The 22499-nt window shown below is 35.0% G+C and overlaps 1 protein-coding gene across 2 annotated transcripts; it reads right to left on the bottom strand.

The window, feature by feature from the left end:
• Window positions 1–10058: 10058 nt before the first annotated feature.
• On the bottom strand, window positions 10059–13593 carry LOC132283469 (protein CURVATURE THYLAKOID 1C, chloroplastic). 2 transcript variants are annotated; one of them, XM_059785414.1, is made up of 7 exons: window positions 13437–13593; window positions 13174–13291; window positions 12150–12244; window positions 11344–11430; window positions 10857–10919; window positions 10595–10632; window positions 10059–10328 (listed from the first exon to the last, which is right to left on the bottom strand). In XM_059785414.1, the coding sequence occupies exons 2-7, from the start codon at window positions 13271–13273 to the stop codon at window positions 10274–10276; spliced, it is 438 nt and encodes a 145-aa protein (XP_059641397.1). In that variant the 5' UTR covers window positions 13274–13291; window positions 13437–13593; the 3' UTR covers window positions 10059–10273. The 2 variants fall into 2 exon arrangements, with proteins under 2 accessions (XP_059641397.1, XP_059641398.1); XM_059785415.1 differs by having other exon boundaries at window positions 13174–13279; window positions 13437–13549.
• Between the last annotated feature and the right edge of the window lie 8906 nt (window positions 13594–22499).

Below are 22499 nucleotides of genomic sequence, written 5' to 3'. Positions count from 1 at the left end.
CAAACTCTAGGTTAAAATTAAAATAAAATAAAAATAAAAAATAAAAAAAAAAAGAGTGAGGACTTTTTACCAAAGGTGAGGAGTATGAAATGATTAGATAGAGGTTATTTTGATTTGTAACCTAGTTGATTTGAGCTTGTAAGTCCTTAGGGGTGTCTCTACACCTAGTGCCCTAAAGCCGTCCGGTTTGGGAGTCACTGACCTAATGCTAGTTACATGAATCTTCTAGAAAGCTTAAGAGATCACTACATTACACCATACTTCCATCTTTGATCCTATAAAAATATATATATATCGAGTGAAAAGAATAAGAGCACCTAGTTGAATAAAGCTTTAATAAAAGGTTCATTCTTTGACTTAATGATCGGTACTAGATTTGTGTGCTAGCTTGAGTCCGGATGTGATCATTTCTTTAGTTGGCTAAGATAGCAACATATTTGATACCGGTTCACTTAAAAAGGTTTTAGAATTGTTTTGATTTTCATGATCATTCTCTTGATGTGGCGGACCATATTTGCTTACTTGTTGTTGAAATTTTGGAGAATTGCTTAAAGGTGGCTGAAAAATTGCATACTTGAGGTAGTTTTCTCCCAATGCTTGTTTTGTATATTGGTGTCTCTTTAGTGAGAAGAAGCTTAATGTTTGTGGGTATCATTTATGGAAACCCTCACGAGACTTCACTCGTCCACTAGGGGTAACCTAGGGGTTTAAAAGGCTTATTGCATATGCTAAATGCAATTGTGTTTCCTTTGAAAGTGGCACTATCCTTTCATCATTTTTTAGTTCATAGTTGTATAGTCATTTATTTCTTTCTTTTCTTTGTAGTTCATTGCTAGGGATTAGCAATATCTAAGTTTGGGGGTGTGATAAGTGCTCAAATGTGATGCATTTTAGCACCTAATTTAGGGTATTTTAGCCCATTAATCTATCTTACTTTCCCTTTTTAGTTCTAATTTGTGTTTTTGTCTATTTCAGGTCAATAAGGTTCAAACAGGCTAAAAAGAGCCTTTTAGCTCATTTTTAGAGTTAAGAAGAAAATTCAGAAGAAGTCAGAAAAACTGCATTATTCAAGCTTCGATCGATTGAAGATATCTACAATCAATCGAAAAGAATGCGGTGCTAGCTCAATGGATAAGGTCGCCAGTTGTCAAGATATTTTATGCCACGTCATCTTCGATCGATTAAAGTAAGTTTTGATCCATCGAAACCAGCTTCGATCGATCGAAACCCCTGTTGGCAGTGAGCTGTTTTATTCACGAGCGCGTCCAAACTCCACCAACTTTTGTAGTTGCGAGATTGCACCAATCAAAGGCCTATTTTCTAACTTGTTGACTACTCAAAGGGGATGGTATTTAAATCAAATGAACCAATTTGTATAGGGTTTCAAGAGTTCTAAATTTTTGTTCCTCTAGTTATTATAATTTTAGACATAGCTATTAGATAATTTCTCTCTCTAGAACTAGGGTTTTGGGAGCAAAGCAAAGAGGAAGAAGATGATGCCTACATTGAAGAAAGCCCTTAAGGGTTGGATGACAATAACTATGAGTGGCTAAACCTCTTCCTAGGGGCTAGAAATAGCCCTTAAGCTTGCTTTCTAAACTTAGTCTTTGTAGTTTTTGGGGATTTATGTTATAAATAATGTTTTGACCATGATTATATATAAATCTTGAGTTCCTACATGATTTGTATAGATTAATTCTTCCAAATGATCTTTTATTTCTATTCATATATCTATATATGCTAGAATGAATGGTCATATGCTTATCACTAGAATTTATGAATTTAATGCATGTCTATGTGTGTTTGAATTGTAGATCTAGTGATGGTCAAGGCATTGCTTAATTGATTACTCTTGTGGTTTATTTGATGGATTATTCTTATTTCTTGATAGATTGTGCTACCTCCTTAGGTTAATTAGTTTAATTTCGTTGTCATTAGGGTAGTTGTAGTGTAGTTGCTTTAAATTCCTAGATAGGTAAACAATCCATTCTTATTGTTTGATAATCCATGCTTATGAGTGTAAGTAGTACACTTCTCTAGATTTTTGTGTGTGTATCAAATGTGGGTTTTTTGCATGGTTAATGGCTTAGTTTGATAAGTTGTGCTACTCACTAGATTGATTAAACAAATTATGCTTATTTTGCTATCAATGTTTCGTATTTCAATTAGTATCACACACACTTGTTTTACATCATATAATCTCCTTAAATTAACAATTGCTAAATGTTTAGTGAAGTGAAGTTTAGTGGTGAACTCCAGACCCCAAGACTTCTCTCTCATTCTCTATACCTTAATCTCTAGATTGTTCTTAATTTGCATGTTTTTAATTGAATCACTAGCTTAATTCAACCAACCAAAACCCTCTTTGATCATTCGACCTACTAATTCGATATTGATTTCGTAGTATCTTGCAAATCTCTTGGGAAGATCCCTACTCACTCTTGCTACATTAGTAGTTGTAGTGGCAGTGGCTTTTATAAATTTAAACTTGACCAAAAAGGCTTTCTTGAACCGCATTCACTACTACATTATTTTGGCATATCATCACGGCCTTGTCGCCACATTGTCAGAGTAGTTCCTGATCCCACTTTTCAGGGAGAGAGCTGGAGCCTGAGCACAGATGTTACAACTTTATTCGCTCGGTCTGAGCAAACAAAGTGGACCTTTGATAAGCTCACTAGCCGGGGCATTGCTTCTATTATGACACCGAGGGACGTTCAGGTGTACCCCCGGTTGGTTGCCCTATTTTTCTAGTATGTCCACTGAGACAAGGAGGATCCCAAGATATTTTACACTATTATTGATGGTTAGGATATTGTCATATCGACCATTACCATTGAGACAGCTTGTAGATGTCCTCATCTCTCACCTATGGTCACAGATACCGAGGAGCCATTATATCCGATCATTACAAACTATCATTTAGAGCCGGATATAGTTATTACTTTATCTCTGCAGACAGCCTACTTGGGTAATACCTATGCAGAGCGTGTTGACACTGATCCCTGCCTTTGGTTTATTGACTCGATGTTCCTCCGCAATGCATTTCCCTCTAGGCACAATACACAGAGACGGGACGGGATCTTGAAAGCGCTTTACAGTTTCAGTCAGGGTTGTTAGGTTTCAGTTCCTGCACTCATCTAGGAGATCATCCACAAGTATTGGGAAAACTTAGTATTCCGACAGGTTGAGAGAGCTAGTTCATGGACTTTACTATTTAGTCATCTCATCACACACATTCTGTTAGATCAGGGCCATTCATTTGATCCGGCCGAGGCTCCAAAGTTGGCCGAGAGAAGAGAAAACAAAAGGTATGGTGCGAAGCAGTGGAAAAAGAGCTTTAATGCATGTATGACTAGCCGGGCAAATAATGAGAAGAAGAGACTCCAAGCACAGGAGAAACCAGATAAGGGATCTCAGGGTTCCCCCACCTCTTCTAGGCCCAGACTCAGCACACCTCCACTTCTACTTCCCAACAGGAGCCACCTCTTCCTCCTCATCCATCTCAGCAGCCTGGATCATCATCTGTTCCTCCTGCAGCAGCTCCTATAGGCCCATCCTATCGGCATGCCAGCTTCGAGTCAAGTCTCCATGGTGACGTTATTCAACTCCAGTCTAAGCTCCGATTTTTTGATGCCCGGATGGTCCAGCAAGTGGCAGATGTTGAGAGAGGTATTATTGATGCTCGAAGAGACACTACAGTGCTCGAGACTGATGTTACACAGATCTGCACTGAGGTGACCATCCTTTGTACTGACTTTACCAGCTTCTAAGAAGAGATGACAGACATGTTACAACACCTTACTGATTTGATTGACCCACAGGGAATACCATGATTGCTCCATTTCTCTCTCTTATTTGTTCACTTACTCCTGACATTATCTGATACATTTTGATACACTGCTATTTTTGGGGATATTTCCACTGCTTTGATATTCTATACATGCTTTTGGAATCCTATTTTGGATATTATTTTTGGGATCCTATTTTGGATATTATTTTTGGATCATTGTTTTGGATATTGGTTTTGGATTTATTTTCATATATGGATTATTGTTTTGGGGATATTGATATATTCTGCATAAGTTTTGGATATTTTGAGCTCGATATTGTTATATACCATGATGGTTCTGCCCATTCTCTATTCTATCTCTCATTTCTATCATTGATGCATATGCTTTGACAGTTGCTAGTGTGACCATTTTCAGACAGATTTTTGGAATCTAAGTTTGGGGGTACACCTTTCAATCCTAAGCTTCCATAGCCGGGTTCTGTTTGCTTCGCCCATTTGGTATACTCTTTCCACTACTTGTTGCCATCTTTGTACATTGTGGACAATGCACAAATTAAGTTTGGGGGTGTTTTAGCATTTTGCACTTTATCTTTTATCGATGTGATATGATTTGAGAGTTTAGCGATGATTTTGATCTTTCGATGGCCATGATATTTAAAATTTAAAAGTTGCTTGACTTGTGAGTTTAATACACCTTGTATGCCTTTTAGATGCCATCTAGGAGCATATTTTTTCAAAAGATTGACATCTTGCTTGCTTTTGTGGACCATATCATATTGATTTTGTGATTGTTTTAAGATTCACTCTAGGGTTCTACACTTGCACATATGCACACTAGCACTCATTTGTGGGGTATATGCTTTGTTGATTATTGATTTGCTTATATCTCAATTGAGTTAGTAGTGCTTTGAAAGCTTTCATTCTTGACAAAGGTGAATAACAAACCCTTTTCACTAAGTAGTTGGGATTCTTACCTCATCAAGCATTGAATTCTCGTGTTGAAAGTTGGAGGGCCCAAACTTTAGGTTAAAAAAAATAAAATAAGATAAAAAAATAAAAAAAAAATAAAAAAGACTGAGGACTTCGTACCAAAGGTGAAGAGTGGGAAATGATTAGATGGAGGTCGTTTTGATTTGTAGTCTAGTTGATTTGAGCTTGTAAGTCCTTAGGGGTGTTTCTACACCTAATGCCCTAAAGCCATCCGGTTTGGGAGTCATTAACCTAACACTCGCCTCATGAATCTTCTAGAAAGCTTAAGAGATCATTACATTGCACTATGCTTTCATCTTTGATCCTTTTAAAAAATAAAAAAAAATAAAAAAATAGAGTAAAAAGAATAAGTGCATATAGTTAATAAAGCTTAAAAAAAGGTTCATTGTTTATCTTGATGATCGGTACTAGATTTGTGTACTAGCTTGAGGCTGGTTGACCATTTCATTAGTTGGCTAAGATTGTAACATACTTGATGCCTTCACTTAAAAGGATTCTAGAATTGTTTTGATTTGCATGATCATCTTGCTTGATGTGTGGAGGACCATATTTGCTTGCTTGTTGTTGAAATTTTGGGAGATTGCTTAGAAATGGCTGAAAAATGGCATACTTGAAGTAGTTTTCTCCCAATGCTTGTTTGGAATGTTAGTGCCTCTTTAGTGAGAATGAGCTTAATGTTTGTGGGTATCATTTCTGGAAACCCTCACGAGACTTCACTCGTCCACTAGGGGTAACATAGGGGTTTAAAAGGCTTGTTGCATATGCTAAATGCATCCGTGTTCCCTACGAAAGTGGCGTTATCCTTTTATTACTTTCTAGTTCATAGTTACTCAGTTGTTTATTTCTTTCTTTTCTTTGTAGTTTATTGTTAGGGACTAGCAATATCTAAATTTGGGGGTGTGATAAGTGCTCAAATGTTGCGCATTTTAGCACCTAAGTTAGGGTATTTTAATCCATTCATCTATTTTATTTTCCTGTTTTAGTTCTAATTTGTGTTTTTGTCTATTTCAGGTTAATAAGGTTTAAATAGGCTAAAAACAGCCTATTAAGCCCTTTTGGAGTCGAGAAGAAAATCCGAAAAAAGTTAGAAAAATTGCACTGAGAGTCTTCGATCGATCGAACATTGTGGCGATTGTTCGAAGAGATCCTCAATCGATCGTAATCAAGGCAGTGCCAGCTTAGTGGATAAGGATGCCAGATGTCAAGATTAATATGTCACGTCAGCTTAGATCGAATGCTGAAGTGTTCGATCCATCGAAAACCCCTTTGATCGATCGAAATCTTGCTTGCAGAGAGTTGTTTAATTCCCGAGCGCGCCCGAACTCCACTTAACTTTGGGCTGCAAGATTGCACCAATTAGAAGGCCATATTCTAACTTGTTGCCTCCACAAAAGGGCTTGTATTTAAATCAAACTGAACCATTTTGTTGGGGTTCCAATCTTTTAGCTAGTTTTTACATAGATTAGACATAGTTTTTCTCTCTCTAGATTAGGGTTCTTGAGCAAAGCAAAGAGGAAAGAGATGGAGCCCTTGAGGGTTGGATGACAACAACCATGAGTGGCTAGATCCTCCTCTTGGGGCTAGATAACCCTAGGCTTACCTTCTAAACTCTAGTATTTTGTTATTTTTGGGGATTTATGTTGTAAATAATGTATTGACCTTGTGATTATATAGATCGTGAGTTTCTATATGATTTGTATGGTGTAATGCTTCCAATTAATCTGTCAATTCTATTAACATGTCTATGTGTGATAAATGGATGGTCATGTGTTTACACTATTTTCTATCAATTTAATGCATGTCTATGTGTGTTGGAATTGTAGATCTAGTGATGGTCATGCATAGTGTTTAATTGTTTACACTAGTGACTTATTTGATGGATTGTGCTTATGCTTGATGGATTATATTTCACCATTAGCGTAATTAGTTTAATTTTCTTGTCATTAGTATAACTGTAGTGTAATTGCTTTTAAATTCCTAGATAGGTAGACAATCCATGCTTGTGGTTGATGATCCTTGCTTATAATTTCAAAATGTACATTTCTCTAGATTGTTGTGTGCTCTAATTGTTGGTTTAATTGATGGATTAATGCTTTAACTTGATGATTTGTACTACACACTAGCCTAGGTAGAAAAATTCACACTTGTTATTGTCATCCATACTTATTGTTTCAATTGGTGGCACACATACACTTGTTTTGCAACATTTAATCCCCCTAAATTGACAAATACTAGATGTTTAGTGATGTGAAGCTTAGTGGTGAACTTTATACCCTAAGACCTCTATCTCATTCTCTATACCTTAATCCTTTTAGTTTGTTTTAAATTGCATACTTTCAATTTATTTGTAGCTTAATTCAACCAACCAAACCTCTCTTGATCATTCGACATACTAATCCAACTTTGATTCCGAATACCTTGCAAATCCCTTGGGACGATCCCTACTCACTTCATACTACATAATATAAGTGTTTAGTGGTTTTTATAAATTTTTAAATGTGGTGGCCACTTCACACACTCACACTTTTACATCATTTTGAGCACTAGGCATCAGCCACACCAGTACCACTTAACAAAGTTGTAACCTTTTTTACCACTTTTTGTGCTGGTATTGATGTTGTTTGTCATGACTATGGTGTCATTGGGGGTATTCTTGTTTTTCGTCTGAATCTTGTCGAAAGCTATAAATTCTGACGGTGAGAATTTGTTGAAGATTTGATGTAGGAGAAAGAGATGAGAGGTAGAAGATGTCCCACCGCGCATGCCAAAAATTTGTACACACAAATTTCGTAACTGCAAAATAAAGAACAAAATATGGGGTGAATAATAATTTTTTTTATTTATGAAAATTCGGGTAAAATCCTCTGAGGTATTCTTTACAAAATAAGGAAAATATCTTCTGATTCAATCTTCTGATTCAATCTCCTTTGTTGGTTGGATCCAAAGGTTGTTGGAGCTTGATCTTGAATCAGGTTGTTGATAATCTTCTTCAAGTATTTGTAGTTGGGGAAGACCGTCGATGATTTCTGATCGAGGGTTGACGAAGCTTGATCTCGAACAGTGTTGTTTAGTGATTTTTCAAACTTGTTGAATCACGTAGAAAAGAGCGACATGATTTTGATGTGCTTGTTGTTCTTTGTTGAATTTGTGGAAGACCGACACGACTTTAGTTGTGCTTGTTGTTCTTTTTCTTCAAGGATTGGGTGTTGGGGATGAATGTCGGCAGAGTTTCTGTATTTTAATATGGAATTTTGGACTTCTGAGTCTCTCTGAATTACTGCACTTTTGGATCTTTGGATCCCTATAAATTTCTAGACCTTAAAGTCTTTGAATTTCTGCATTTCTGGATCTCTGAATTTCCGAGTCTCTCAATTTCTGGACCTTCTGGATCTCTCTGAATTTTTGGACCTCTAAGTTTCTAAATTTCTGCACTTCTAAATCTCTAGACTTTTGGATTAATTTCTGCACAACTTCCTCCTTCCTCCATACCTCTATTTATAGATTTTTTGGTTGAATAGGATGATGACATGTGCCCTTTCTTGATAAGGACACAATTATAACTGCGCCGGGCTAGTTATATTGTTATAATTATCCATTAAAGTAATTATTTCCAAATATATTTTATTAAGAATAATGATCTTTTTATTTAATCACCGATGCTGGTCTAATTAAATAATTTAAGTTGACTAAGTTTGGGTCAATTAAATAATTTAGGAAAAATTACACTGACCTCCCCTAAGGTTTCGTCAATATACACTGACCTCCCTTCTTATTTGTCAAATTACACCAACCTCCCCTATTATAGCTGTCAAGTGGATGGTGTTAATTGTTCAAGTGAAATTACATATATGTCCTCATTATATTTATTGTATTTTATTTACGAAAGGATGAACATTGAAAAGACAAAATTATTCATATGTCAAAGAGAAACAATTTGGAAGGATATATATATATATATATATATATATATATATATATATATATATATATATATATATATTGTTTGATGAGAAACAATTTGAGAGGAGAGAGAGAGAGGATATATTTGTTTGATTTGGTGTATATATATTTGGGTTTGATTGGTGACAACAACGATGGTATAGGAAGGCAATCCAAATAAGGTAAGAAGGAGAGCAAATGGGTATGGTAGAAACCTATATTTGGTGCTGAAACTTAAACGCACCAAATAATCAATTGGATTATTTATAATTGGAGGTTTGGTTGTAGTAGATCCTCTCCACCTTCCATTTATAATTAATCCAATTGCATTTGGTTACAAACGAAGTCCAAAACCAAAACACTTAGGAAATTCATTTTCCCATGGCGTTAATATTGGATGATTCTTATACTCCACTCTACATAATAAGGAATACATGAAGAATGAAGTAACTCAATGGTGAGTTAAAAAAAAAAAAAAAAAAAAAGACAATTGCTTATTTAGAGCGGAGTACAAGAATCATCCAATGAAAATTACTTAGCGGAGAGGGGTTTTTCTTTTTGAAACGTTGAGTGGAGAGAGCTTGCACCAGTGGCTCCAATGGATTCTAGTAAATTGTAGAGAGCCCAAAAGGCTCCAATGTAATGGCAACCATGGAGGGTTTTTAAGTAATTTTACTTTAGTAAGTAAGGTCAAATTTGTCTTCATAATAATTAAAAGGGTATGTTAGTAACTTTAAACTTACATCAGCCATTACTAACATTGACTGGGCATTGACCTTTAACGACAGTTAATGGAGGGGTATTCTCTGTTATGAAGATTTAAACTTGAAGGGAGGTCAATGTAATTTGTCAAATAAGAAGGGAAGTCAGTGTAACTTGACTGAACCTCAAGGAAGGTCAGTGTAATTTACCCAATAATTTAATTAAACATGAGACCCATATTTGATGGGTCAATTTATCACAACAAAAGCCTATGAAATTTTAGTGTCTACATTTTAAACTAAACTTATTCCAATCTTAAATCTAAGGCACCGATTCGGTGCTACCAAACATAACATTAACATTTCAAAATTTCTCACAAACAATGCATTAAAATTTTAAAATTTATGTGTCCCTCAGAAGTTGAAATGACATATAGAAGTAGTACACTCGCCGGTTGAACAAGGTTTGACTTGCTCTAAAAGTCATTCATGACTAATGAGCTTTTTCTGGATCCCCTTTGGTCAGAAAATATATTCTCTATCCTCCATCAGATGGCCTTTTAACCTTAAAAATTAGTAAAGCGCGCCAAATCAAATCTTAAGCACACAATAAGACTGATTGCTAGAAAAGAAAATAGAGTAGGAAAAAAAAAATTAATAATAATAATATGTGAATCCATCTTGAATTGGAACCACAGAACAAGGGATTACGAGTTAAAATGCTTTGTCATGGTTATATTACAGCGCTGACATTGTCCATCGCACAAATGCCGGTTACATTCTTCAGTGCTACAACAATATAAATTGTAGACAAACATAATTATGAATTCCAATCTCATCCGGCTGCACATTACTGGCCCAAAACATCCGATACCGACTTGTTGATGCTCTGAAATAGCTCTGCCCTGTGCAGCAAAAAAACACAGAATACGTGCAAGCGTGAGCAAAAGCCATAATAATCAGCTGTTCTATTGTACTAATACAGGTGCGTGACAAACAACGATTGAGCGGTTAAACCAAAAAAAAAAGAAAAAGAAAAAGAAAAAATGTCTTCCTTCTAGTATTATTTTATACTTAATGTAACTCAAGATTGTCATTGTTAAACGGAAACTATGCATTTTAATTCAATGGCGAGCACAAACAAAATTTCTGTGTGAAAAAAATTACTTACCTATCAGGTTTGAATAAGAGATAGCGATATATGAACCACTGAAACAGAAAGAATTCAAGTTAATATGTGAACAAAGAAGTAGCTTGCTAGAATGATATATTGCATGTAAGATACTCATTTGACTCCTGAGAAGGAAAATTGATTTTTTATGACTATTTGGCGCTGCAAAGAAGTTTTAGTAATTCAACAATGAAAGTTGGTCATCTCTTTCCTCCTTCTTTCTAGCAAATTAACTTGAGCATAAACATGTAACAATACTTACCGAAGAAAACAATATCCCGATGAATTCAAATACACTAGGGACAAGAGGAAGTTTGTCAATGGCCTATTCATGTGATAAAAGAAAAAAATCAGAACATTCATTGTACTGAAGGGCAGTTAAAAAAAAAAAAAAAAAAAAAAAAAAATCATCAAATATAACCAACATAATACAAAATATAAAGAGAAACATGTTAATGACAAAAAAAGAAAAAAGGAAAAAGAAAAAAGAAAAAAAAAAACAAAAAAAAAAAAAACGTATGCTCCACACTAAAGAGGGGGTCTGTCCACCAAAATGATGAACTCGATGATAGAAAATTCACCAGCAGATCCATTTTATATAGGTTCTTATCCCCTTTAAGTAATGCCTTCTTAATGTTCTGACTAGCTCCTTTCAATTTAACTTGTTTCCCAAAAATTTCTCGACATCAACCAATTGCTAGCACATTCCTTCTTGTTCTTCTACAAGAAACAGGGTTTCCAGAAATTACTGTAATTAGATTCACAGATGCCCAAAGAGCTACAACAGCTGCAAATCCCAATCCAATAAGAGCAAATCGATCTTCAGATTTATCCCACTGTCCAAACAAACCAAAGTCAAAATCAGACGGTAGTAGCACTTATAAAAAAATCAGACAGTAGTAGTATCAGTATAAAAAAGAGTATGTAAAATTGTATAATCTTGATAATACTGTTACTAAATATGAATTAAAAAATATACAACCACAATACAAAGTTAATTTATGTTGGATGGACTCGAGTAATTGTTCAAGTGTGGGTATGTCTAAGTGTCGGATTTATCAAAAACAAAAGAGACAAGAACATTGCTAAATTTCCATAAATTTAGTATTTCTTCTTCTGACGCTTAGGACGACATGGTGTATTAAGTAGCAGAAAGTGATCCATATATAGAGATAGTGATTCACTTGCTTTGAACTAACCACGTAACAGAGAACCATGATATAAGAACTTTATATACATTTTAGCACAGTAAACTTAATAGGGTATGTATGTGGCCTTTCAAAACCAACACAATTAACAATGTGCCCAAGCTTGTAGTCACAAGCTAAACTTGCTAGTCAATTTAAAAAAAAGAAAAAAGAAAAAAGGATGAGAATGGAGGAGGCAGGAAGGAACAAAGAACAAGTATTCAAAGTGAAAACTTTACCCAGGCACTTTGGGCTTTCACTCTGTCAAACAATTCAATTTTTGTTAAAACTGGCAACAAAAATATTTTGACATTGTGTGTAGGTGCGTGCATGAGCCTGTGTATGTGTTTGAGACAGAGAGTACTCACAATGCTTTGAACAGATTTAACAACACTTAGGGAGGTTGAAGAATCGGAGCTCTCACCCATTGCCTTTGCAACAACAGCAACATGATGTTGTCTCTCTACAATAGATAATATAATGAACCCAATAAGGAAAATTGAAACCTAAAAGCATGAAGTGCTACAGTATATTAGATTGAATGAACCCCATCCCTCACTTCAAATGTTCTCTATACAAGGATTTTTGCACGAAAACCCTAGCACTAATTAGACCCATTTGAATTTAGCTCGACTTTCACACTCAATTGATTTTCATGACTAGTCTTCCATAAAAGTTTTATATCAAGCTCATCATACTCCACTAGGAGTCATCAACTTTGCTAAACAGTACATAGATTAACTCACATTTTTTTGAATCTCAAAGAAACTTCCACTAGTTAATTCTTCTTCCACAGGAAAAAGAACCAAAAATCAAGCTAATTCACAGGTATCCCTATATCACTTTCATGGAATAAGTACTCTACTCAGATAGTTATAACTTCACAAACTTATATGTAACAATCACTTTTCTCTTTTCTTTCCTATTTTTTTTTAAATTTTTTTTATTTTTTTGGCTAGAGTCTAATTTTGTACAAATTGACAAATTTACAGCTGAAACTTTCCAGAATATGTTTCAAAAATTTACATTTATCCAGATGCCCATGTTCCAAAAGTTTTGAATAGGAAAAAAATTCATCCCAATAAATTTATTATTTAGTTAGTTATTTATTTATTATTTTCAGTTTGATTTTGGGTACCATCTACATGAATCTAAAGTTGGCAACAAGACCAAAAAAAAACAGCTGCATTATAAAAGACCAAAAAAAAACAGCTGCATTATAAAAGACCAAAAAAAAAAAACTTCCCGATGGTATTACATTTGCATATCAACATATTAACCACAAAATTAACAGAAAGTACACATCATATGGAAACAGAAATTCAATAAGCAACACACAGTTAACAATGAATCAGAATTCGAATTGGTTATATAAAAATCAGTCAGGCATACCTCTAAGGGGAGAGACTGCAAATTTCCGAAGAGTTCTCAAAAGGGGTTGTCTGCCATTGACGAACAGTGGTGGAACAAGGTTTGCAACTATTGAAGCCATATGTACCTGAACTCAAATCTGAAAAAAAATAAATAAAAAAATAAATAAAATAAAAATTGTTATATGGGTTTTTAAGAACCCAGAAAGAGTGTGTCAAAAGATCAGAGCAAGCAAAGAACATGGACTTCGATTGAAGGGTGTTTTGAGTAGAGTAGGGATTTACCTCGCTGCAGCTTTAGAGAGAGAGAGAGGGAGAGAGAGAGAAGCTCTGTTGCACCACAGAAATTATTGGGAAGTCCAAATACACGCACCAATAGTACTACGTGTTTTTGGTAATATCTACTAAGTACATGTTGATAAATTTTTTTTTTTTTTTTTTTTTTTTTTTTTTGCAGACATGTTGATAAATGGATAATGGATATATCCATGTTTGTTTCACGTGGGTGGGGATCTTTTTTTTGTTTTAGATATGTACAAATTTCATCTTCCAACAAGAGAACTCATCGCAACTACAAAATAAAGAGGGCCCAAAACAACCACTATCCACAAACCACTGTAACGCTTACCTATGTCCTCTAGCTATTCACAAAAATAAAGAGGTCCTGCACTGATTTTCAAAAAACAAGGAACTATAGTCCCGCATGGAGTTAGAAATTCATATCCCGGCGCAATTTATTTGGTTTACAAAAAAAAAATAATAATAATAAAAAAAATATAACTAACATCACAAATATTGATCCTTCAAATTAGGAGGCAAATATTGTAAAAAAAAAAAAGAAAAAAAAAAAGAAAAGAAAATACGACAAACAAAAATATAAAAAATATAAAATACAAATAAGAAGAGAAAAAAGTTTAAGAAGTGGGAAAAAAACAGAAGAAGAATAAGAAGAATGAGAGAATAGGCTCTGAAATATAAATTTGTAACTTGACAAATTTCGTTGTCAAAACGAGTCCGATTGAGTTGAAATTTTTTGTTTGATTTATCAAGAATTAATATTGGAAGCGGAATTGAAGAAGTGATTGTGCTCATGCTTCGATACACTCCGTGATGATGAGTACAATACATTAGGAAGGTAAGTGAGTGTGTGACGACATTTTGGTGGTTCAAAATTAGGCTTTTGAAAGATTTTACATTATGCCTAACTTCAACTGGTTCAAGCTGAAAATTAATTTTAAATTATGGCCTACTTGAACCGGTTCAAGTATTCCTGTGACGACCCTGGATTTTTCAACTCAGTGTGTCCTGTGATGACCCGAAACGGATCCAAAATGCAGAAGCAAAACAAAACCAAGTCCTTAGAGATGTACATCATCCCTAAGGCACAAGAATGGCCCTTCAAGGAATTTCGAGACTCAGCGGAATTAAAACGAAGACAAGGATATCAAAACCCTACAAAAGAAGGACCAAGGGTAAAATTGTCATTTTACCCCGAGAGGAAGGAATTTGACTTTCAACAAGTCAAATGAGATCAAAAACATCCTTTGGTAACTTCACCTAAAGTCCCAAGTCCAAAGGAACTGAAATCCCAGATGAACCCTATCTCGGTTCGAACTAAATCCAACACCCTCTCATTAAAACACGGATATCTTGAGTTACGAGAAGAATCCGAATCTAAAATTGGTACCATTGGAAAGCTTATTTCGACGCGGTCAATTTACACTCAAGAACGGACCATTTCAAAGTTGAAACGAAGAAGTTACAACAATTCGAAGTTGGAAGGTCAAAGCTGAACCTACAACAGTAACTGCAAGACTTGAACCGGTTTAGCCTCCTTGAACCGGTTCAACATGGGCAGTACACCCATGCTGGACCAAAAGACACATCTTCAACCGGTTCAACTTGACCAGGGTTGAACTTAAACAGTAAAATTGCAGAAAAAGCAAAAAAATGAGATTGGAGCACGGTTTTAGAGACTAAGATGACATTTTTTGGAAAAACGTCGTGAAGAAACTCCCCCCGAAATCACATTTTCTATACGATGAAGTCAAGATCGGAATTTATTTCCCAAAATAAATCCCCAAAACGCCCTTAATCCGAATTTTTCAACAAAAAGGTGAAATGAATCCATAAGAGACTCATTTCGCCAACGAAAAAGTTTTTCCCGAAAACGACCATGCATGCAGACGTAACTTACCTATTAGGACGCGCTACAATGATTCAAGGCTTAAAAATACAGCCGATGCAAAATACGACCCCCCGACGGCTAAAATGACTAAAATGAAGCTTGGAATGAAAACTTGGAACTCAAAATTATGAAATGGTTTGAAAACACCGTTTGGCCCTTGGCCACACTTCATGCATGATTAAAGAGATACTATGAAAGAATGAATATGGAATTCCCACACCCGATGCACCCATGGTGAAACAATAACTTATTATTTTTCAATATTCTCATATATTTCATGAAGTCATAAATTACAAAGGATACAAGATACATGTTATTGGCATCCGGCCTCATCTTATACATGTCGAATACATTGTAAAGGGTGTACTTACGTACACATTACATAAATGGAATAAAAAATACACATTTGATATATAAAGTTACAAATGGCATTTCAAGCCAACCTACGTAAGAATTGAACCCTTCAAGTCCTCAAATCATCTAAGCATGGTGAGAATCTCTAACCTTGATTCATGTACCTGAAAAATGTCTCCACTATGTGGGTGAGTAACATAAAGCTACTCGTAGGAAATGAGCATGCATCGACCTAGCATTTTACAATTTTATCACCTTAAGGTGAAACATGTTAAAGGGTTCATGCCACATAACGTCTATGTCAAGGGTAAGACTCAGGGAGCATCCTAAGCTACCCTATATCATCTCTAGCATAAATCACATCATTCATGCAATTCAAATAACATAGAAGCATGCTATATACAAGGCAACAAGATATAGATTCCCAAAGTCATCAACTTGAAATCCAAAATGTGAAAACAACCAAAGTGAGTCATGCCACCTAATGTCTATATTCCAAATGAATCTATAGTATCATTCCTAAATCACATTTAAACAACAAAACATGAATCACAATATCTATACAATTTAACCAACATAGAAACATGCTATACCAAGTAGCAAAATATAGATTTTCAAGGTTATCAACTTGAAATCTAAAATGCGAAAACAACCAAATATAACAATTTAGTATAATTAGTATTTGTAATACCACACATTAAGACATAGATTCTCAAAGTTATCAACTTGAAATCTAAAAGTGCGAAATCAACTAAATATAGTAATTTAGTATAATTAGAATTTCTAATACCACACATCAAGATATAGATTCTCTAAGTTATCAACTAGAAATCTAAAAGTGTGAAATTAACAAAAGCGGATATACTTGGACATCATTCAGATCAGACTGACACATGACTTCTTTTGGGCTATTAACCCCTGGGAAGTCTACCCAACGCGCGTACTTTTGACTTAGAGGACTCTTGTCCCTGTATTAGAGCAGAACCCTAGCTATCAAGCAATGTCCCAAGCGGTTCCAAAATAATAAGTTAACAACTTATATACATATACGAAACTATCTTCATGCATAAGTAGGTTGAAACCACACATTACATACTCTAAATCCACAACTACTATAGGATGACAATGTCGAATCTTCAGAGTGCGATTCGTTACACGCTATAATAACATCACATGTCGAATCTTCAGTGTGCGATTCCTTACACGCTATGATAACATAATCCAATATTGAAAACATGAACTGAAGAATCTAATACAAGCCCAAAATCATGATTTAGATATACAATCAATATCAAACACATGATCAAATCATTAACGCAATAGAAACGGAAATTAATTACATAACCTAATTAATTTTTCTAAGTTTCAAATCTCAATCAAATGATCTCTAATTAACATATGTTAAACAACATAGCATGGTCATTGCATATACCAATTCAAAAACTTAATTAGGCCATTTGAATAATAAAATGGAATTCAATTAAATCATGATAGTCAAATCCCTAATTCCTAAAACAACATTAAATGGTCCCAAACTAATATATGCTAGTATGCAACTCCTAATCATCACAATTATCAAGTTAAAAACTTAATTAGGCCAATGAAATCATTAAATAGATTTTAATTAATCATTTTAATTAAAATCTCTAGATTTTCATACTTATCCAAATGCTCTCAAATTAAAGTATGTTAAAGAACATGTTAAGACTTAATTTAAAAGCATATCACAAGTTAATTTCATGCAAGGTACGTCCATGATAATTAAACTTTCACAAAAGATAACTATTAGATAAAAAGTGCAATTCTTATTCAAATAATTCTAATTTAATATATGTTAACAAATATATCAAAGCATAATTTATCATCATGCCACAATTCAATTCTAAACTATATACATCCTTGAAATTTAAATCTTAAACAAAGAAATAAATATTACTAATTTTCTAGATTTGATACAAGGCATGCAAACAAGTTGTATAGTCATGGAAAACACTCAATACAGCACATCCATAATTCTAAAACATCCCCTACCTCCATTTGAGATGAAATCTCAAATCCCTACCAAAATGAAACCGCTCCGAATCCGTCGAAACTTCGGGGTTTTGTCGGGGACAACACGATGATCATAACCCCCAAGGAAGCCCTATCAAAATCACAACTTGACTTCAAACCCGAACTCAAGAAATGGCCAAAACGAGATTCCAATCGGTGGAATCAAAGGCTTTGCCAAGACGAACATAAAATACTAAGGCATTATAACATTTTATTGAAGGGAAGAAGTTCAAAAGAAGAAAGAGAAGATGGTAGCCATAGCTGCCATGAGATCTGGCTAAGAGAGGGGTGAGAGATAGAGAAAATCTGATTTTTCTTATTTCACCCCCTATTTATAGAAAATCTCAAAAAGTGCCCCGAAAGGGCCCTACCTGGTATGGAAAAGTGGAATTTGAGCAGACGCACTCAAATAGCAAAACTATATGAACAAAAAAGAACCAAAATGAGAAAATATGAACAATGAAAAAAACGGCGTCGAAAACTGAGTCCCGAGCAGAGAGATATGCCCCGAACAAGTTCGGCGGCAATCGGGACCGGAAATCCTGAAACTGGAGAAAAACAACCAGAAGGAAATTCTAAGAGTACACGACTCGATGAAAAGTGAAAATGAATCCCGTACAAGGATCCAGGCTCAAAACGAGGCATTTAGTAATAACTTTCATTAATTGCACAATGGCCCCTCCAAAAAGTGAAAACTGCACAACTGGCCCAGAATGAAAATATCTTCCAAAAATATTTTCTTAGAAACCCCTGAAATGAAATATCTTTAAAAAGATATTTATGAAAAACATCCCAAGAAAAGAAAATGTTGCTGAAGAACTATGCATCCATGTCCCTATGGACAGCGGGAGCAACCAGAGTACCTTATTGCAAAAGTAAAGATACGTATTTCGTGAAAACCACCAAGAATGAAGGTACGTGAAGTCAAAAACCAACTCCGAGCACAAAAGGTGGGTTGTGCCAACAAAGTGACAAACGAGAAAAAGACAAAACAGGGAAAAGGACGAAAGTGAATAGTGTCCGAAAAATGAAAATGTGAAAATGAGCGGTCCTCAAAGAAAGTTGTCAATCCAAAGGAAAAAGTAGCAGAAATCATTCCAGAGCACTCGAAACGACACTAAGTGACGAGATACTGAACTCAGATAAGAAAAGATCAACGGAAAAAAAAAAATATCCGTGAAAATCTGGGAAAAAGGAAATGATGGAAAATGACAGGGTCATTACAATTCCTGAGCCAGTTTAAGTCCTTCAGACCATTTTGCTAACTCTATTTCCTGGTCTATTTTGGCTTTCTGTTTTGGACAGACTTTTGTTATATTATTCATGTATGAAATTGACTTGTTTTCCAAGTACAAATAGGTTTTCAAAAGTCTATAAAAACATGTTTTTTCACTTATGGTTATACGGCTTTTTGCGTACAAAATTCTGATTTATTTTAAAGCCACATTTGAGAGATGTTTTTGTTCAGAAAATTAAATCTAATTAGTCTGATTTTATTTTTGAGAGTACACGCATATATACGAGTGATTTAGGAGTGGTATTCTCAATCTGATCGGAATTGGAGCATAATTCAATATTCAAAGATTTCAAGAAGCGGACTTTTAATTATTATTTATCAAATACAGAATTGAAGAAAATGGGCGATTCAATCACACTTTGAAGGGGTTAAAGCATTCGTAGAGTGTTGTTTGATCTACTAGAAATCCTTCTACAGAAATCAAGAGTAAGCCCGAGGTTAAGAGCTATTGGACGGGGGAGTCGCAAAGTTCAGTGTACTTTGCTTCAAACATAGTGAATCATTTCGCTCTAGACAACATAGTCCATGAGGTTTTTCCTATAATGATTGGTTGATTTTCACTAGTCTGGGTTTCCTCGCTAAAAATCCTGGGGTCATCTCTCAAACTTTATTTACTTTACTTGCACTTTATTTTTGCTTTGTGGGTTTGATTTTAGTTTTATTTCGGTAAAATTAAAATAAGTAAAAATTTGATAAAGGGGCAAGTAAAACCTATTCACCACCCTTCTAGGTTATTTTTAATACAAACTTCCACATCCTTTTTCGCTACACAACTCACATAGGCTTTGATTGAAGAATGGGATCACACTTTGGCCCAAGGAAATTGCATTTTAGCCCTCTTCAAATTGCCTTTTAGTCCTTTGAAAATTAGATTTTGGTCCCACATTTCTTTATTTTAAGTGTTCACTACTTTAGAAAAGTTTGTACATTAGGGAAAAATTGATGAGCACTGAAAAGTATATATTTAAACCCCTTAAGCTTAGGTATCTAGAACCTTTATCTATCTTATTTTACCGTTTTGTATTGATTTCGTGTTATTTCTATTTTTAGGTACTTATCCCCAAAACAAGCTAACTCAGCCAAATAAGTGTATAATTGAAGCAATTCTAGGATGAATCAAAGAAAGGAGCAAAGTAGAGTAAAAAGAAGCAAAAGGTGGAATTTCAGCAACTTCGATCGATCCCAAGAAAAGTTCGATCGATCCAACTTTCATCGATCTCAGCACTTCAAGATGGATCTGAGCCATGTTTGTCCCTGTTCAAAGATCTTAAAAGTTTGATCGATCCAACTTCCTTCTATGATCGAGCGAACATTCTTGTCCTTATCCAAATGATTAATCTTATCCAGTTTTACCACCCTACCAACCGCTTTTGTCCTTTTCCCAAAAATATCTTCAAAATATCTCAGATTTGTTTTTATCCAAAAAGGCGCCGCCATCGTGGATCGATCCAGCCTAAGTTCGATAGATCTCCGCCATGTTCGATTGATCCAAGTCCAAGGTTCGATCGATCGAACTTCCTCCAGTGCGAAAAAGTTAAATTTCCAGCTCACAAAAAGTTGTCCCTTATCCAATCATTGGGGAATACTTGCTGTACAACCCCAGCTCATTTTGGGTGTCATTTGACCTACCTATATAAGGATAAGGATTATTTTTTACATCATATCATATCATACCTTAGAGAACTCTTAGTGAGGAAGAAAAAAGGAGGAGGAGGCTAGAGACACCATTGGAGGCTCTTCATCAACTAAGGAGCAGATTTCTTTCATGGAGCTTGCCTTTGAGGGTTGGAGGACATCATCCATGAGTGGCTAGACATCCTCTTGGGGCTAGAGTTAGCCTTAAGCATGCTTTCTACTTCTTGATTTATGTATTTTTGAGGGGATTTGTATTGTGATTCATGTCTTGACACTTTTATATATATAGATCTTGTTTCTTCAATGATTTATGTGGTTTAATGCTTCTAATTGATCATTTCATTCTATCCATATGTCTATGTATGCTAGAATAGATGTTTATGTGTTTGTCTCTATTTCTTGTGTTATTGATGCATGTCTATGTGTGTTGATGCTATAGATCTAGAGATTGTCAAAACATAGTGCTTAATGTCATGTTCTTGTGATTTATTTGATGGTTTATATTCATTGCTTGATAGATTGTACCTCTCCTTTAGTTTAATTAGTTTAATTTCATGTCATTAGCTTAGTTGTAGTGTAGTTGTTGAATGGGAGGACAATCCATGCTTGTTGTTGATGTTCCGTACTTTTGAAAAGCAAGTAACATATATCACTAACCTTGTGATGTGTTTGGATTGTGAGTTTAAGGAAAGGATTAATGGCTTAATTTGATATGTTGTGCTATTCACCATGTTGTTTAGATAATATATGCTTAATTTGTCATCCATGCTTGTTAGAACAACCACATAAACACACTTTGTTGCAATACATGTTTTTCCCCTCATTAATCATTCATTAAAGGTGTAGAAAAGCTATGCTTAGTCGTGATTTCTAAACCCCAAGATCTCTTCCTCTCTCGTTTTTATTCTCTCTATTGCATTATTGTTTACTTAGTTTAATTTACATCTAGTGTAATTCAACTAACCAACCACTATATTGATCACTCGACCTACTAACCCTAATTTTAATTCCTCAACCTAGTACGACCCTCAATCCCTTGGGATGATCCCTACTCACCCTAGCTAGCTATATTTTTAGTGAAACGTAGTAGTGGCAATTTCTAAATGTAAAACTTGGCCACATTGCATAAACTTTTGGGTTCGACGACCAAACACACCAAGTTTTTGGCGCCGTTGCCGGGGATTGATTGATTGGCAACGTTGTATTTATGGAATCAATTAGGAATTAGTACTCTTTTGATCGTGTCTTTACTTTGTTTTCAATTTTGTTACTTATTGTGTTTGTTCTTGTTTGACTAGGAGTATTAAGCTAGGAAGCAAGCAAAGGATATTCCAAGCAAAGGAGCTAAGCAAGTAAAGGAAAAATGCTAAAACCATAAAAAAATTGCTAAGCAAAGCTATAAATTTGGAGTTGAAGTGCTAAAGGACCTTTGTGAGCTCTTCTTTACTCATCCCTTAGTTAAATCGTCGACCCGCGTGGAGGCTTGTAATTCAATTCTTAGATAAATCGTGAGCCCACAGAGGCAATTTACTTTTCTTGTATACTTTGTTAAAGCATGGGAGTATGAGAACATTGTATGTGGAGGAAGTTTGTTGATTGTTGATTTGTTGTGAAGGTGAAGTGTTTGTTTTTATTGCTTCTTGTGTTGCATTGTTCATGCATGGTCGTAGGTCATTGAGACCCACTCTTGTCCCTTTAAATTTTCATCTTGAATCCATTGTTTGAAACCCTAGGGGAAGAGGTAGTTCTAGTCAATCCATTTCATCAATGGAAGGACACAATGAGGGCCATGTGAAGGACCTTGGTCGCATAGACCAACAAG

The sequence above is a fragment of the Cornus florida genome, unplaced genomic scaffold, assembly GCF_030987335.1.
Source record: "Cornus florida cultivar Cherokee Brave unplaced genomic scaffold, ASM3098733v1 CherokeeBrave_3.0.0_Hap2_Chr11, whole genome shotgun sequence".
Classification (NCBI taxonomy): Eukaryota; Viridiplantae; Streptophyta; class Magnoliopsida; order Cornales; family Cornaceae; genus Cornus; species Cornus florida.
The sequence above is the reverse complement of the archived record's forward strand: the minus strand, read 5'-3'. Positions and strand labels throughout refer to the sequence as shown.